The sequence below is a fragment of the Centruroides vittatus genome, unplaced genomic scaffold, assembly GCF_030686945.1.
Source record: "Centruroides vittatus isolate TY-2023 unplaced genomic scaffold, ASM3068694v2 contig_299, whole genome shotgun sequence".
In the NCBI taxonomy this organism is placed as follows: domain Eukaryota; kingdom Metazoa; phylum Arthropoda; class Arachnida; order Scorpiones; family Buthidae; genus Centruroides; species Centruroides vittatus.
The window spans coordinates 746,056-765,397 of record NW_027121909.1 but is presented as its reverse complement, the minus strand read 5'-3'; the positions used below and the strand labels follow the sequence as shown (position 1 = coordinate 765,397).

Below are 19,342 nucleotides of genomic sequence, written 5' to 3'. Positions count from 1 at the left end.
GATATAGGTAAAGTACGACTATAGATAAGAACAGATAATAATATTTTATTGATAACAGTAGTAGAATACAGCTGAAAATTATAAATTAGAAAAGTTAATTAAAATTTGTTGATAAAAGATACTAATATTTACAAAAATGTGTTAGAAATTTTCTTGTTTTAAATGTTGGGGTTAAAATCTTGGATACGATGGATTTTCTAACAATTGAAACAAAAATCGATAGCTACTATAACATATCTAATCTATCATTATACAGATTTTAGAAAAGTAGAAGATATCAGAATGTTTATACAGGATTAACAATTTCTCTCTAGAGAATATTTAAAATAATAACAAAGTAGAATCGAATCGAGTAGGAAATCTTACAGTAGAAAAACTTTATGCTTAATTAAAATATCAGTGTATTAATAAAAGCATTTAAGCTTATTAAATAGCGAGGAGAACGCTTTGTTTAGTAATCGTGTTAGTCTGCTATTCATTTACGGTTATCCTGATCGCTTTTCCGGTAGATTTGCTGCACGTCCCTCGCTTCCATCTCTCTAACCCTCTTCGCCACCGACGGCTAATCGGTTCGGAGCACGTGACCCACATTCTCAAGTGCCATCTGTCCTCTTTTATCGAGCCCGGCACTGCGCATGCCCATTTATATCCCAGATGTTCATCGCGGGAACTGAGGGGGTGGAGAAGACATAATGATTGCCGGTGGCCCTAGCGGATCGAATCTAGTTCCGCCTGCCGACTCTTCTTCCTCTCTTTCCTCCTCCCATCGCTAATATGTTCGTCTGATTCTAACTCTCTCCCGTTATTCGCATCGTAATTATCAAAAGTTCTACTATAGAAAAGGCGATACTAAGTTTGCATCATAATTTTAAAGGATATTATTTTAACAGGTAGGTTGGGAGTTTTTTAATATTCTTTTAGTCAATAGAATGAACTTTTATATCTTTTAAATGCAACTGTCGAGCCAACGATATCTTACCGTAGTGTCATTACTTATGTTAATATAATATTTAAACTATTTACATTGTTAAGTTTAATTTTATAACTGAAAAGAGATCGTGTTGTTTGCAGACTTCGGCTGTTTATATTAATTCAACGTTGGCCTAACGATTCGTTTGTAAAATTAGTCGATTTTCGATTAATTCAATCGATTACTATTATATTTATTACAGCGGTGAACCATAAAAGCCATGTTCGTACTTAACATATTTATTCTATGTATTATTATCAGAAAATTTGGTCAATTAATATGTTTCGTGTAGAAGCGTTAATCGTTCGGCTTCACTGCATAACACAAGCACATGCAAAGACGATATCTTTACAGGGGCACACTAGTTGAGCCGCATCACGCGTAGAATTAAAATCATTCGATGCTGTTCATTTTAAATAGCTCGCTATTTCACTCTAAGCATGCATAACCATTTTCGATACAAACCCAGCGTTAAAGCACTTAAGGGTTGTTCTAATGATTAAATTCTTTCCCCGATAATCATTGTTTATATAGCAGCACGGCTCTTATAAATTAGAAATGTTATAATTATAATTAATTACATTTTTTGAGATCTATTTTCATATATTAAAACTAACAAGGATTTATTCTAATGAATATTTTATTTTAATTCTAGGTTCTCCACAAGATACTATCATGTGAGTGTTTCTGTTATTATTATTAATATTCGAGCAATAAAATTAATTTATCTGTTAAATATCTTTAAAATAATTAAAGTGTGATTTCTCTATCAGTTTTACTTACAAATTTACGTGCTGTGACGACATTAAAATAATTCTTTTTCATACGAATAAATTATTTTTAATTGTGTTATACATAATTAAGTATCATACTGGTTCCTTTAAAATTTAGATGTCCTACAAGAGGCTGTGACGGTTCGGGACACGTAACTGGAAAGTTCGCCAAACATAGGACGTAAGTAGAATTATAAATTATAATTTTCTAATCTGTTAGATTAATTTTCTATAATTTTATTTTAAATTTGTAATTATTTAATAAGATATATGAAGCTGGACTATTTAATAACAGGTTTAGATTTTGTATAACTTCAATAAATTTTGAGTGAATTTTGACAGTTTTTTCTTATATAAAATAGTAAGTGCGAGAGAGAAATACCTAATATTTGATTATTATTTAGGTAATGCCGTGAACATGCATTACTACAATTGCCTCTTTCATTCGGTAAGAATGTTATCATCATAAACTAAAAAATAAAAAATGTTTTATTACTATTTTAAGTATAGAGCATCTCAACCAAGTACATTTCTCTTTCGCGCTTTCTGTATAATAATTGGCTACATGAAATGTGATTAGTAACTGTTCAAAGTCCGGAGATATTTAATTTCTGGTTGTGTAAAAATATTTTCGATTATCAAAATAATCGTAATATATTTTGTACATGCGATTTTGAACATTTACATATATTTTGATTTCAGAAAAGGGAAAATAATAACGAAAATTTCAATAACGTATTTTTATACTTAGAGAACCACTAAAGGAATTTATTTTTCATCGATTTAGTAAATTTTTATCCTTCCGTAAACAATTTTAATTTAATAATACGCTTTGAAATTTCTTATTATAATATTTTACATTGCAGTCTAACTAATAAAAATGCAATAAAGACGAAAAGATAATAAATATAATTATAATTAATTGTAATCTTCTAAGAGACATACGGTACATTTTTATTATTTAAAAATTTGTATAAAAAACAATTTTATTTTAAATTCGAGAACGAGAAGTTAATTATAAAAATTTAATTAAAAAGCGAAAACATATAAAAAGGTATTTTACGTAGAATTTAACGACTTAATATAAAATTTTATAGTGATCTTTTATGCGTTATATTATGTTAAATTAATTTGATATCTTTAATTTTATCTAAATATTTGAAATTTTATTCATTTTGTAAGTCCTAAAAAAATAATTTCACTGCAACGATATATGATTAATTTGATCGAAATTTTTGCGATCCTAAATTTTTCAATGCAAACTTAATCGAGTTAGATTCTATATACTTGTATATACACTAAGACATAAAAATACGTTTTTCTCCATTCCAATAGTCGGGCCCTATATTCCTTTCTTTGTATGAAGCAATAGCATTCTCTGGACAAATGACCAAATTCCCGAGTGGCTTTAGGATCTTTTGGCAGCGGGTCCCAGGAACGTCAATTATATTGTCCACTGAGTTACCGCCGCCACAAATCACGCGGTAATTGGCACGTCTACCGTCTAACAATCCGTAAAACTTTCTGTCGTCAGGGTTGCTGGCTGTCCTATCGCCGCTAAGAAGAGAAAACTCTCCTCCGGAGATCACTCCAGCGAGAAGACCAAAAGGAACGAAAAGAAGAGCACAACACTGACTATCGAAAATTCGAACAATGCGGATAACGAAGAAGATAAGCCATCTACATTAAAAGAGGAAGATGAAGAAAGATGTGCTTCCAAAACGGACAAATGTTCAACGGAAAGTTTGCAGCTGGAAGAAGTAGATGACGGGAAAACGGAAGTGATGACGCCCGTTGATGAAGCCGAAACGAGCACAGAGGAGACGGAGAAGGTGGACGAGTTGCCAAAGCGGCAAACGGAAGAGCCGATGGAAGTTGATGAAGATACTAAAAGGATTCAAGAAGCCGAAGCTGCTTTGAGAAGTCTAACTGGCGATTTTGGTGAAGGAGCCGGTTTTTATGTGGAACCCGACGATAAACCCATGTTCGAGAACTTATTCGAAAAGAAAGACAATGTTAAACCATCTGGAGAGTCGGTAACCAATTCGTGGAAAGATGTTGTCAATCTGAGTGCCTCTAGTAGTTCTTGTGGAAGCATTGACAGGTCGCCGCTTCGATCTCCCATTTTGTCTCCTGTGTCGACTGTGAAAGAGGAGAGGAGAGACGATTCGGAATCAAGTCCGTGTTCATGTATTTACCGCGAAAGGGAACAACATTGTCAGGCAGTGGAAATCAAAATGGAAGATATGGTCGATACCATGGAAGAAGAAGATCAACCCCAGAGTCCCGAAATGGCTCCTCAACCGGCACATACAGGGTCTGTAGCTTACGGATCACGTGAAATGTATATGTATCATCCACAACAACACGATAAACCGGACTCTTACGACGTAGAGAATTTATTAAAAATAGAAGAAGAGTGCGCAAATATTCAATCAATCATGGCTTCTCAGCAGCAATACGGACCACCTCATGCGGTTTGTAAGGACGATGGCGGTATGGACGACGCCGTGACTCACGAAGTACCAATGTATAGACCGAGCTGTCAAAATGTAATTAGTGTTCCTCCCCCCGTAACTAAAATTGAAAGAGTGTGTGATCCGGGATTAGAATTTACCGGTTCTCCACAGTGTCATTCCCCAGGTACTCAATACTCTTCTCCCATACCCTGCGATACCGGACAGATACTTCATTCGTCATGTTATCAACCTCAGTTTCCAACCCCCATCTCTCCATCGACACCCACCACTACTTCGTGTGCAGTAGAAGAAAGTGCCCAAGGTAAAAGATACGCTATTCTCGAAGCCAAGCTCCAGGAACCGCCAAAGAGGTCGATGAGTTTCGAAGAGCATCTTCTGCCAATCCCCGATGATGATAATCCTCTAGTCATCGACGAGAGTCGACTTAGACCTCTAGACGACGACGAAACTAACAGTGAACATTCAATGAGCCCGATTCCAGTCAGTCATAACGAAGTTCCGTACACCACGACAGCCACCAGTGGTCTTTCCACGGGTATGCCAGCTTTCTCAATGGACAGTATCAAAGTGGAAAAACAGTTGATGGATTGTCAACCGCCTACACCTGAAGGTTCGAAAGGTAAGTAAAATTCAATTTCTCTGTTGACAATGCATTAAACTCCTTGAAATATTGCTGAATCGATAATGTAGTCTTTAACACTGATTTAAAATATTAATATGGCAAATATTACCAGTCAGAATTTACTGAAATCAAGATATTTCTGACAATATAAAATGGATGACTCAGCTTTAAAGAACCAAAAACTAGGGAAATGTTACTAAATATACCAGGAAATTTTCCAAACCGAAAGTGTTATTAAACTTTCAACTGTCAAGTTTGGTGAAGTAAAGTTCAATTTTTTTTACTATAATATTGAATTAACAACAAAAGAATATTGAATCAGAAACTATAGAATTACAATAATCAAAACAAAATTGTATAACTCGAATATTAGTATTAAAATATTACTGAACAACTTATTAAATCTAAACAATGCTAATTAACTTAAAGCATTGAATTAAGAAATGCTAAATTACTATAAATCAAAGGTTATCGAAATGTAATTCATTGATACATCAAACTACAGAACACAATTGTTTAACAATATTGTTAAACAATTGTTAAATGATTCAAAATCAGATATAACTGAATTTAAACACTATAAAATAAGAAATTTTGTCATATTAATTTGCTGAATCACTAATGCTCAAACTTTAATTAATATATTAAAGACCTTTGATTCGAATCAAATCATTATCAAACAGAAAACTTGTTAAAAGAAAATGTAGCTTATTAACATATTACTGAAATTATTAGTTTAAATCAAAATAAATAAAAACTGCACGTGTAATATTCTTAGTATAGAATATTACTATTCTATACTAAGAATATTCTCATTTATATTCATGAAATAACTGTAAAACAATTTAATAAAGACGAAGTGAAATATTGTTAAAAATAAAGTAAAGAATGCGGTAGATAAATTTTAAAATAGAATGTTACTGGATGAAAATCAAAAAATAATAATATCCATTCAAAGAAAATAACGACGTTCGTTGGTAATTATCGTTTAATTCTTTTAAATACTGACAAGATTCGGAATAATTGCAAATTTTGAAATTAGCATAAGACAGAAAAGATGAAAATCTTATAATCACTGATTATCAGATAGGATTAGAACGTAACAAATTAATCATGTCTCGGTTATTGAAACTGCGATAGAGATGAAGAGTACAGCTCTAGAATGATTCAAACAAAGATTAAAAGGCGAAATATCACAATGCCCGTTTAATTAGATTAATATTTCAGCATTTGTTGTTCGAACTAATTAGCCGACTTAATATCACGTAACATCTTTTAAATGTTTTCTAATGACACGCGTTTATGTAGAGGAACAATGAAAGCCATGCGAATTGCCTTCCATCGCTTTATTAGATTAATTTATTGGTGAAAATTTGTTCTTGTGACTTTGGACTTGTTGTTGAAATGCATTATTCCAGCTTTCGTTACTTATAAATTCTGATAGAGAGATAAAAACTTTACTTGTTTTAATGTGATTGTAAGTTTCTCTTAAATGTCGCTGCCTATAGTTGAAGTTTGCAATTGAATTTCTTTATATCTTCTTCATTCCCCTTTTATTTCACTTTGAATAATTATAAGAATATTCACAGTTAAAAAAGACGAGAAGGCCGAGATGAAGAGGGAAGAAGTGTTCAATTTTATGCTTAAATAAGACAAAAAAAAGTTATTAAAATGATTATTTTTCTATAATTTTTTGATAAAGAAGAGATGAAGTTAGTAAATTACAGCATGCAACGCTGAATTGGACCATTTTCCGTTTGTTTAATTGAAGGGAATACGTGTGAGAGTGAAGTGTAAGGTCGAGTCGATGGATGCTGTATTGATGGATGCATTATCAATTATAATGAACGCAATTAATTTTAACTGTCAAAGAAACAAACTCGACGAAAACAAATTCATTAAGATATTGGCGAAATTCTCTTTGGAATGATCATTTTAATTAGTTATAATCTTTATCCTATAAAAAGATAATTTAAGTTTTTATAATATTCTATAGCTCTGATATGAATTTTTATTATAGTTATAGTTAAAGCATCTTTATCATAATCATATGAAGATAAATATGTAAAATTCTAACTTCCTTATTAAAATAACAAATATATACCGGTATTGAAAAGGAGTTATTCTTTTAAGATTTAGATCAAATTTCTACAAATATTTTTAAAAGTTCACAGGATCCATCTAAAATATGTTAATATTTTAATTTTTGTTTAGAGTATCCTCAAGCAGCTACAGATGTATCATGTATATATATATATACCGTATTTTACGGACTATAAGACGCTACGGACTATAAGACGCACCTTAATTTTTAAGCAATTTTTAAAAAAAATACCTATAAGACGCTACGGACTATAAGACGCACCTTAATTTTGAAGCAATTTTTAAAAAAAATACCTATAAGACGCTACGGACTATAAGACGCACCTGAATTTTGGAGGCAATTTTTCGAAGAAAAAAATGCGTCTTATAGTCCGTAAAATACGGTATATTCTATAACAAATGCTAATATAAACTGTTACGTTGCATTTTCTCTTTCCCTGTCACAAAATATTAACTAGTATTTCCATGACAACTTTTTGAAGGCTACATATTTGAGAATGACACAGATCTGTTCGTTTTTCACAAACATTTTTTATACTATGCAGTTTTTGGAATTCGCTAACTACTCAAAACATTCGAAAACAATTAATAGTCTATAAATACTAACTGTGATTGTACAAATTTATATAAATTTAGGTTAGTTTTCCTACATTTCCATTATTTTGTCGCTTGTAATCACGGCAGCGTTCAAAGAATAAAGTATTTATCATGGTTTCTATTCTTATCAAAGTTTTTCTAAATTTGATGCAAGTTTTAGAAAAATATTTAATAAAATATACAATTTTTTTCTATAGGTGTTTAGTATAGAGAGCTGTTACTTCTGAGTTAGAATTTGAGTCGGATGATTCAGAACCTAAATTCTTAAGGATTATTCCTAAAATTGATGACAAATTTTCTTCGGTTGAATATTTTAGCTTAAATTTTTTAATTAAAACTATTCTGATACATAATTTGCATGCTTTTATACCAATAAACCGAACGGAAATAAATAATGTATTTATTATTTGTGTTAAACTCGTTAATTTAAGTTTTCTTAATTAACGATTTTATAGATTAATGAAAATGTTTAAAGATAAATATCAGCTTAACTCTTAGTTTCCTCTGCTTACTTTTAATTTCTTTACAGTGAGTTGAATTCTAGTTTTTTCTTTTTTTTTAATTTGGAAAAAAATCCTTGATTTTTTTCCAAATTAAAAAAAGTAGAAAAAAATCCTTGATTTTTTTTCTACTTTTAAATTCTATGTCGATTTTATGTGCCAAAAGAAAGTTTTTGTCAAGTTCTGCAAGTTCTCAGGTAAATCGTTTGAACGTGATTCAGAACATTTACCTTTTGTTCTTCGGGGAACTATCGACCTTTTCTCCTTAACGAACTTTCAAACTATCATCGAACTTAGTCACGCTAGAGTGACGTCAAAATCGCTTATTTATCATCATCCTACCGAAATTATTCTTAATTTCATAACATGATATTCGTCATGTAACATGGACAATAACGGTTCGTCTTTTTTTCCGACTATTGATGATAAATTAAGGATAGAATCTAACGTCGTTTTATATCTCCATTAAGAACGAAAGAAATCGTTTCTAACTTAAATGTGATTAAATCTCCAGAAACCTAAATATATATATATATATATATATGTATATAAACTATTTTAAAAAATTATAACGTTCAGAAAATATTATTTTTAAATGCATTTTCTGCTGACTATTTTTTCAACATCATCTTCGAGAAATTTTGTTTTATTTCATATTTTTCGTCTTTAGAATAAATTGCTAATTTATATGAAACAAGTATTTGCAATTTGCTAATTCAATTGACACTAGATGTGGAAGTGGTTGCCGTAGCAACGAACGGAGGGTCGTGTTTCGTGACGTCATTCGGGAAGTGTATAATAATAAGTGTTCGATTATATTGGGAAAATTTAAGATTTCTTTTAATATCGGAAATCATTATAGTTTATAAAATAATTTAAAAAGCTTTTTTATTTACATAATTATTATATTTTAAATATTTTAATTTCGAAAATTATTATTATTTTTATATTTAATAATTTCGTACAGGATTTTAATGAGTCTATACGAAATTATTTATTGAATATTTTAAAATTGCTTCAAGCTTCAAGATTTTAAAATTTTACAGTAAAGATGCGATATTTTTTTACTATTTAAATAAAACAAAGAAACACAGTAAAAACTGGATACAATTTTATTCGGTTATAAAACATTTATGATTTGAACATTAAACATTTATGAGACATTTTAAATTAAACAATTCGTGTATTTTTTCCTAGATGTGTAGCTTCTGTAAAATGCTATACCACTGTATTCTAAGTTTTTTTAAATATTCACTTTTAGCTGGAATTTTAGGACACAATTTTTTAAAATCCTCTTTTTAATCATTATTATTAGTGTTATTATTATAGTTACTCCTGAAAATGCAAATACCCATGAGTAAGTAGTTGCCTTCTTGAAACGAAGCAAGAACGTTTGAATTCTTACAAACAACTATCTAACCTTATAAGAATTTTTTATATACAATGTTATCTTTTAGTAAGAAAAATTTTTTTTAATGGTTTAAACGACGTGTTTCTTTATAAAAAATAATCTATATATACTATACTAGTTTTTTTCCCTATCTGAGAGGGAGGAGACACAAGTTTATAAATGTAGAAGAAAGATATGTAATATTCTGTTTAGTTATAAAATATAGGCCTAAGAAATCTAAATACTTTCATGTTATTTGCTGGAGAAAATATGTACTCATATACTCTTACAACTTATAATAAAATTTTATTTATTTTTTAAAATATATTTTATAAAATAATTATATGCTTTATTATAATATTCATAAATATTTATACAAAAGTTTATTATCCAAAAGTTTATTATCTACAAAAAATAAATATTTATGCTTTTATTTATGTTGTATATAATGATTGCCCCATTTTATAATTTAAGATAAAATAAATTAACCTGTAAATTAATTTCTAAAAGTAATTCAAAATTTTCTATACATTTTACGTTTAATGAAAATAGAACATATTCTTAACACAATGTATTTATACAGAACTTTAAAGAACTATATATTGAATTCATTTTCTAGCATGATTAGATCAAATAAACATATTAACACGAAGAAAATATCACTAATTGTTTAATTTTTTAAGACAATATTCAGTGAATTATTATCTTTAAATTCTTCTTTGAACTTTTTAGAGTAAGGATTTAAACGAAATTTAAGAATATTTTAAAGCAATTTATATAAAACTCTGTGAATATTATCAACTTTAATAAATAGAATTATAACGTTATTAAATGCCTGAATTCTCTATTTAATTCTCTTAATTCATTTACGTCTTTTAAACAAAAATAAGAGATATTAGAATCGGGGGAAAATTAATATATGAAATTTGTTTCTTGTAACCAAGATGAGAGACGACTTGGCTTTTTTCAGGTTTGTGTACATTTAGAACATGATCGTGCTTATAATTACATGCAGATATATTCAAGTATTTGTCTTTGAATAATTTTATTCATATTTAAACTTTAAGTAACTTATACACTTAGAAGGTAAGTATAAAATTATCTAGAAAAAAAAAGTAGTATATAAATATCTACTACATCTCTCTCGCCCCCCCTCTCTCTCTCTCTATATATATATATATATATATATATATATATGTGTGTGTGTGTGTGTGTGTGTGTGTGTGTGTGTGTGTGTAATTTATAGTCATTTACAATATAAATAAAGGAATAAATGAACCAAAAATTATTTTTATTATACAAACACCTAACTTTGTGGTTGTGCTTATGAATTAAGATACACAAAATTATAACTGTTCTTATATAACATTGTATAACTTATGACTAAATAACACTGTACTGTTCTTTTAATTACATAGAAGTCATATAACAATAAGATGTATACATTCAATATATATTAATACAACTAAGACAAGTACTGTACACATACACTTGGCTTTATTCATAGCATAAATATGCCTATAATTTTATAAATACATATATACAGGCCTATATATAAATTTAAGACGTTCTCGCTTCAGTATTTACGTAGAAAATATATTTAATATTATAATATAGTGAAATAAATATTCTAATAAATTATAAACATTTTATAATTATTCGCGTTTCATTTTTACATCATAAATTATAACGGGGATGTTTATAAATACAAATCAAATTTTTCATATATTTCATCTTATAAATTTCAAAAATATATAGACGCTACAAATAACTTTTTCTCACCGTTCGAGTTGTTTACTAGAAACTTTTACTCAAGCGATTCGCAACAGTAAAATGGAGAGAAGTGGCGAATATTTTTATCGATAGAAGATTAATCCCTCAATCAATTCTATAAACGATGCAATCAGAGGTTCAATATAATGCGAGGAAAAAAAGCAGCACGGTTCGAACACGTTAATACGTGTTCATTGGAGCAACATTTACGACTGAGCCTTCATTTCCATGCGAGGGTGTGTGCACAGTAGAACACGCTTTAAACGTTCGAAAACCGAAAGACATCGTCTCGTGCCATGTAAGCAGCATACTAGCTATTCGCAGTCGGCACTGCTTGTTCCGGATGGTTTGCTAGAGATCGTAATTTCGCTCGGTTAATGGGAAAAACCGCCAGCGTTATTACCAAACTTGGGAGCTGTAATCTTGGCTGGCACACGGCACAGCCGGCAAATGTAACGGGTACCTCAACGGCTTAAAATCACAGACTTCCATTATCACGCTGGCGATGGATGAAGGGAGCAAAAGGGGGATGTTGGAGCGCGCGCGCCTGAGAGAGAGATTCTTTGGTTATTTAATACGCCTCGGAATGGTGCTTTTTTCTGTTTCTACAACTGAGCTGTTGACATATATGGCTGGTTTATGGCGAATTTTGCGTCACCGTAATTTCCTCATTATTAGTTGCGTACGGTTTAAATTGTTTACTCGAATAACTCGCTGCCTAAAGAATTATCTTCTCGCTAGCTTCTTTGGAATTAAATTTCTAATATAAGCTTCTAAAAGATTATAAGAAATCCGAATAAATCATTTCTCGTTTTTTTAAGTTGTATAACCTAGTTTTTGCCTTCTTAAAACGTATGTCTCGCATGCTCTCGATTCATTTTTCGTCAGGCGAAACAAAATACTTCTCTCATTTTTTTTAAAAATATTTTCTGTCATAAAATTTTCGTTTTTAATCTTTCTCCAATTTTTTATTCACTTCTTGTAAAGCTCATATTTTTAATCCTTCAAACTATTACAATTAATCACAAGAGTTAAACTAATTAATAATAACATCTTAGTGTCATAGAGTCTAAGTCACAGTACGATTTAAGTTAAAAACTATAATTACTTATATTATTTCCTCATTTAAATAACATGGATTTCGGAATGATTAGAAAAACAATAGACAATACTCAAATTTTAGAATTCAGATTTATATTTACATCATTTATAATTCATTACATAACTATATTGTCAGTTCTAACTAGTTAAGTATTGTAATTTTCAAATAACTTGATTGAGAGGTACTAGTTAGGCGTTGTTAGATGGTCGAAATAGGTTCATTTCTATGTTAAGATTATAGAAATCCAATAACAGATATCTAATTCATAGGTTTATGATGTTTGCCTTATTAGAAAATCGAAAATTATATATTAATATTTACACATTTGGTATATTGGGAGAAACGTGTTACTGTATAATAAATCTATGGAATATACACTGTACCAAATTTTAAAAGCGAAGAAAGTGATATTTTATTGATTAAATGAAAAAATATAAAAACATATTTGTTCTATAAATATAAAAATATAGTAGAAGATAATTATAATATTTTATTATTTATAATCATTCACTCCTAGTATTTTTGACATATTAACTTTACAATAATTCTTGTTCATCTTCCTGCATGTTAACGTTTTGACAATTATTAAAACTAGTTTTTTTTATATATTCCATTAAATAGTTTGTAATTCCCTATAGCTAAGTTTCTGTGTAACCGGATATGTAGTTTATAATTTACTATGTAACTGAAGTACATAAGTAACTGAGTATTTAGTCTATAATTCACTAAGTACATAATTCATAATTCACTGAGTAACCAAAGCATGTATACGACGAGGTATGTTACATTCTTTATAATTCACTAGACAACTAATACTAGGTTTTTGTATTTTGCTATATAATTTATAATTTACTTAGATATAAAACGGCCTAGATAAATTTAAAACTTATAGGTAGGTAATTAAATTGCGTTTTTGCTACCCCAAAATAGGTTAGAACTATCATTTTCAATTATATATTGACATTAAATATTACATGTGTGTACTGTACTGTACGTGTTATAACATTTTGTAAGTTAATAGAATTTTATTCTTAAAATAATTAAATGTTTATCTGCTATTTTCTAAAAATATCTAAATTATAAATAATCTATTTCTTCTAAAAGTCTTTATTTTATCCTACAAAATATTTGTCTTTTACGATAGATCTATATAAAAAGCTAAATTTCTTTATGTATCATATCAGTTATTAAAAATATAATACAATTTTTACAATTTCTGGATATAAAAAAAAGCTTAAATGACTGATGAGGACACGTAACAGTCTCATAAATAATTCGATCGCGTCAATGATCGTGTCAATGATTTTCTGTGCAAAGATATGATGGAATGTTAAAGGTCATAGCTTAACTTTTGACATCAACTTCATAAATCCGTAGAGATACAGAAGAAAAATCACACACGTACATATATATGGATCTGCAAATACAGTTAAACACATATTTTGAAACATACATATGCTATTATTTTATGAAGTTTAATGCTCTTAATTTTATGTTACTTTATATAAATATATTTTTGTAATTTTTACAGAGTTAAATAAAAATCTTAAAAAATTGACTGTAATTTAATTTTTAGACAGTAATAATTAGTCTTAAAATGTTTTGATTGGATTCATATAACTTATTGAATAGAAACATTTTGAGAATTAACAATATTTAAGATTCTTCGAACTTATTTTTTATAAAATAAAAAAGAATATATTTATTACCTTTCGAGACAAATGATGAGCAAAGCTTTATTTAATTCAATTCGGATAAATTGGACTTTTTAAAGTTGACATTAACTTGAAACTTTTATCCCTTTCATTCTCTTAAAGGTTATTTTGGTTCCAATGGCATATTCTAGAAGATTCCTTCTCCCACTTTCAATCCTACCCAATACTTGAATTCCTTATCAGGTTCATCAAATATATATTCTCTACTAGATTACATTTTGGATATTCTAGACTCTTACCTCTTATTTTGTAATTTAACAGGCCTAAAATTGTAATAAAACCGTATATTTTTTGTCATTAAACAGATTTTTAAATATTTTTTTAATTATTTATTACCGTTGAAAATTTAATATGTTGGTTTTTATATTGAAATTAAATGTAGAGAATTAATTTTTGTAGGATATCTAAAATTAGGCCTAAATTAATACAAGTCCAATGAACATAAACTATTGTCGCAAAAGATCGTCGAAGATATAAGTCGAAATATATTGTAACTAACTGTATATGTGGTTTTCTACATAGGAATCGGTGAAATAAACTGAAATAGTTAAAATTACGCTTATTGCTGCTGATTTTACAAGTTTAAAATATTGTATTAATTTATTTCGTAATTGATTGATTTTAAAAAATAATCATATTTTCCACCAATCATCGTTAAGAAACTCATATTTCGACCAATTGTAGTAGATATTTTGAACAAATCGTCATTAAAATGAAATTTTTTAAAATAACATTTTCAAATTACAAGACACTATTTGTGTTAAAAGAAATGACTATTTTCATTTAATTTTGTCTTTTTAATTATCCATACCTGGACATATTTACTATATTCTCGTCCAGATCTGATAAGTTAAATGTTTTCTCGTTTATTACTATTATTATAACTAATAATGTAAGTAGATATTCATCGAAATAAAAAGTTTGTTACAACTTCCAGTTGATTAGAGTAATACCAATTTACAAATCTTGCATCAAATCTCAATGTGGGTCACTTAAGATCTTCGCACGTGCTTAAAACTCACGTCACGTAAACAAGAAAAGTTGGACCATTGCCAGTACCTACCACGTGATGGAAATTAGGAATGTTCGGGGTGTAAAAAGCCGTAAGAAAACTTAGAGGCCAAGGGGCGCGATCATAACTATTCTTCATTCCTTCTTAGTATGTTACACGTCATAAAGTCTCGCAGTCTTCCATCCGTTTCACCACTTAGTCGTATCTTTATTTATACCGTAATAATTTACTATTTTTTCCTATATATGCATTAAATAAACGATTAAAAATCGTAACAGAATTTTTATATATTTATTTTATTAACTAAATCTAATTTTTTGAAAATATTTTAAAATCTTTAACAGAGAGTAAGTGTCCTACTCCTGGATGCAACGGTACAGGTCATGCTACAGGACTCTACTCACATCATCGAAGGTAATATGTAAATTAATTTTTAAAGTATTTTTTCACCTGTAAACCCTAAATATCATTAACTTTAAAAAATTAAGTAGTTAATCAAGAGTAACGCCGTTTATTAGATAAACTGTTATCGTGGTTCGTGCTTCTCCGATAGAGTGGAAATTTTGTATAGGTCTTAATAAAGACGTGGCATAAAATAGCATTGTAGTTCAGCCCGGTTTCTTTTCATTATACTAAAAAAGGGGGAAGCCCACAAACGAATGACACGGTCGCTTTTTACAAATCATCTTACTCGAGTGGGTGTAAGAACGATAGAAGTAATCTGGGAATCTGGGATGCGGTAAGATCGTCACGAGACCATTTTACGGGTGGTTCGAAAGACGTAAATACGGCAGTAAAAAGAGCTGTTAGAAAGAAAAGGATAACAGAAGTTTCCAAGAGTCTCTACCAAATTATAAGAATTATTTTTTTCTTCTTCTCTTTTTAAATTATTGCCGTAAAGTTTTACGTCATTTTATAAGTATCTAGATTTAAAATTATTTTATCATAAATATAAAATTATACAATTTATAGTTTAGTTAATGATTATTAAGTTATATAATAATTGCTTTTGTATATTAATACCAAAAATGTAAGAATCTTATGACTCAAATGACATTGCTATAACACTTAATAACTTTTAAAAGTATTAAGTATAAAATAACACAACTTTTAAAATTTATTTAAAATATTTTAATCCTTTTTTTAAATTTAAAACTTGAATAAGCTAATTCTCATTCCAGTATACTAGTGAACAATTGCCTTTTTAATGATTTTTTTGGCTTACTTTTAATATCATTCCCTTTTAAATATATTTCAAGTTTCATGGAATTATGTTTTCTTTTTTTTAAATTTAAAAAGTTCTATTGATATATTTTATGGATTTATATTTTAAAATGAAAGGCTCTTATTCGAAATTTTTCTGTTTTAACAGCTTATCAGGATGTCCGAGGAAAGACAAAATTACGCCAGAAAGTAAGTTTATTAATTAAAATTTTTTCATATAAACATTTTAATGTTTTTTTTTCCTTAAATTATTTATAAATATAACTTTCGAGCAAATTCTTTTAATCGAAAGTTGGAGAATATATTCCAAGCTATCGAATAATTATTTTATATAATTATGACAATATATGAAAGAGAAAATAGTAAAATCTATATTTTATAAGTAAGAAAACTGTAAGTAAATTTCATCTTCCTTAAATCTAAGCTTTTTTGCTTAGATTTAAGGAAAGTTTCCGATACTAAATAAATCCCAGAGAATTTAGTTAAACATAAGTAACATCAAGAATTTCGCTTTACTTCCAATAAAAAATTGTCACATCTCATTGTTAGCCACTTAATGCTGTACACAATGTATACCTCACTAAAGCAATTTTTTTCTTAAAATGTCATTCTTCGTTGTATGTTATCTATAGTATAGATATTTGTTCTCATTTTGCATCTCGCTTTCAGTTTTTTCAAACATTAATATCTTAGTTTTCTTTAAGCTCAAAAGTTTCTTTTGTTGATGACATTCTTAAGAATGGGGGAAATTTCCCTGCAGACTTTATGTTTACTTTACTTCTTAACAAAGCACACGTTTTATAACTTCATATGTGAACGTTTTGCCATTTCTTTTCTTCGTACTACACTAAAGAAAAGAGTTTTTTTTATTCTCTCACTCAGTCTCTCTCGCTCTCTCGCTCTCTCTCTCTTTCTCTCTCTCTCTCTCTATCGGGTTTTTCTGTAAAATTAATAACGGTTCTTCATGTGTATAACAACGCAATCTCTTATTTCTTACCACTCTTCCTAAATCTATTGTTTGGCTAATCTTACTTCTAGTTATATATTTGGTTATACAAAAGTACTTAAATTAAATTTATTTCAGTTCTAAGTAAAGTCTTATCCATAAACATTGTGATAATTCTTGGTTACCTAAAACTTTTAAAAATACTTTATATTTAACGCACGAATCTCTAAAACTTTAAAAGATAATTAATTGTAAAATTTATAATTTTTATATAGAAATATTTCTATTTGTTTTGTAGATATTGTAGCGTGATTAATTAAAATGCTGTAAGTCCAGACTGTGCTCGTAACTTTTAGAAAATGGACTAATTTTGTCTTATTTTTTGTGAAGACAATGGATTCTTCAATATATATATATATATATCTGTCTCATGTTATAAAATTCCATAAAGATTTCGATAAATATAGTTTTTCAAAATGACCAAATCATTAAAATATCCGTTTTCCTCCAGGGGAAAAATAAGAAAAAAGAGAATAGTTTCGAACGAACCTTCTTCTAATACTTTCAGCTCCCATTCTACTAAAAATTGGATTCTTATATGTTGCAGATCTAGCTTTTTCCAAATCCAGAAGGTATAGTCTATATGTCAGATTATATGTTATGAAGCAAATAATGATAAAATTGATATTTTTCAAACTGATTTTTAGTTGAAGAAATGTTTCCTATTTTTTTTATTGCTTTTTTCCCTACAAAGAAGAAAATTTTATGGAGTAATCCCGATTATTTTATAAAATAAAGAATCATTAAATTCATATATATGCTTTCCTTACAAATTTGTATAAAATACTAATTTAAAATAATGCAAATTTGATCCAAACATCATATAATTTTTTTAAAGAATAGCAAAAATGACATTTATTGTAATTAATTTTATTGATTTAGTGAGTTTTATCTTTCATTTCTGTCAATATTTATTTGTGAATAACAAGTAAAAACTGTAAATATGTTTTGATTTTGCTGTTGCACGATACTAAAGTAATAAAATGTAGTAATTTTACGTTTTAGCAATAAAATTATCTGATTTTGGTCGAAATTAAAAACAAAACAGTTGGAAATAAAGGTGTAAATCTTTTGTAAATTATATTATTCTTATTCTCTATGATTGGTGTTACTTTGATTTTTCTTATATATCGATTGGTTACGATCACTAAAAAGTAGCTTACATTATATAGGAAATTGAAGGACCATACAAAGAAATAAAAAGAAAGGGAAAATATTTTATATGTAGTAGATGAAAAGACAATAAAATTGATTTTGAATTGCTTATTGTTTACAATGATAGGACATTAATTTTTACTGTAGTTACTTTTGTGTTGACATTTTGATTTTTAAACAAATATCAAAATGTCAGCACAAGTAAAAATTAAGCGTATAAACTTGTTTAAGAATGTCATTTTACCAACATATTTAAAATATTCATCAATTATATCTAGCAAACAGTGCACATTTTAGATATTTAAGCGTTAACATCGATCAAACACACCAGAATCATACTGTATTTCTACTAAAAAGTGACCTTTTTTTATTTTTAATGATATATTTCGATTCTTATATCTTCAACTTTTCATTAAGCATGTAAGATATTAATTTGTATAGAAATTTTATTGTATACAATATTTTTCAATTTAAAAATCTACGTTTCTCACTTTTATTTGGTCCTTCATTAGCAGTTCGAATCATAACTTTGTAAGTGAAGCAAAGAATCGTTGTAACCATTTTATCTCTAATAAAATAATGTAAATTTAATAAAGAATCGTAATACTGTAATTCTAATTTTAAATTTTAATGACGATTATAGGAAATTTAAAACATTTTAAATAGAAAATTGATGGATTTACTTTTCTAACAGACATTTTCTTGTTATTCTTACCTCAGAGATCGGTTTTTATGTTCACATTAAGCACATTGTTAAGTCTTTCTCAAAATAGTATGTATATTCTACTAATTTTAGAAATGTTGTAAAACAAATAAAATTTCTATAATATATAAAACTAAACATAAACACATGCGGACGTACGGTTGTTTAGAATATCAATCGCATCCTAAAATTGTGTTTTTCCTGCATTTTTACACAT

General features: G+C 28.3%; 1 protein-coding gene across 1 annotated transcript in view; it reads left to right on the top strand.

Annotated features, from left to right (window-relative positions):
• LOC136972617 (myelin transcription factor 1-like protein) overlaps positions 1-19,342 on the top strand; it is a 149,054-nt gene that overhangs the window by 86,128 nt on the left and 43,584 nt on the right. Inside the window, 5 exon segments of the mRNA XM_067267195.1 lie at positions 1,626-1,647; positions 1,862-1,924; positions 3,278-4,842; positions 15,382-15,451; positions 16,410-16,450. Of these exon segments, the coding sequence (XP_067123296.1) occupies positions 1,626-1,647; positions 1,862-1,924; positions 3,278-4,842; positions 15,382-15,451; positions 16,410-16,450 (1,761 nt within the window).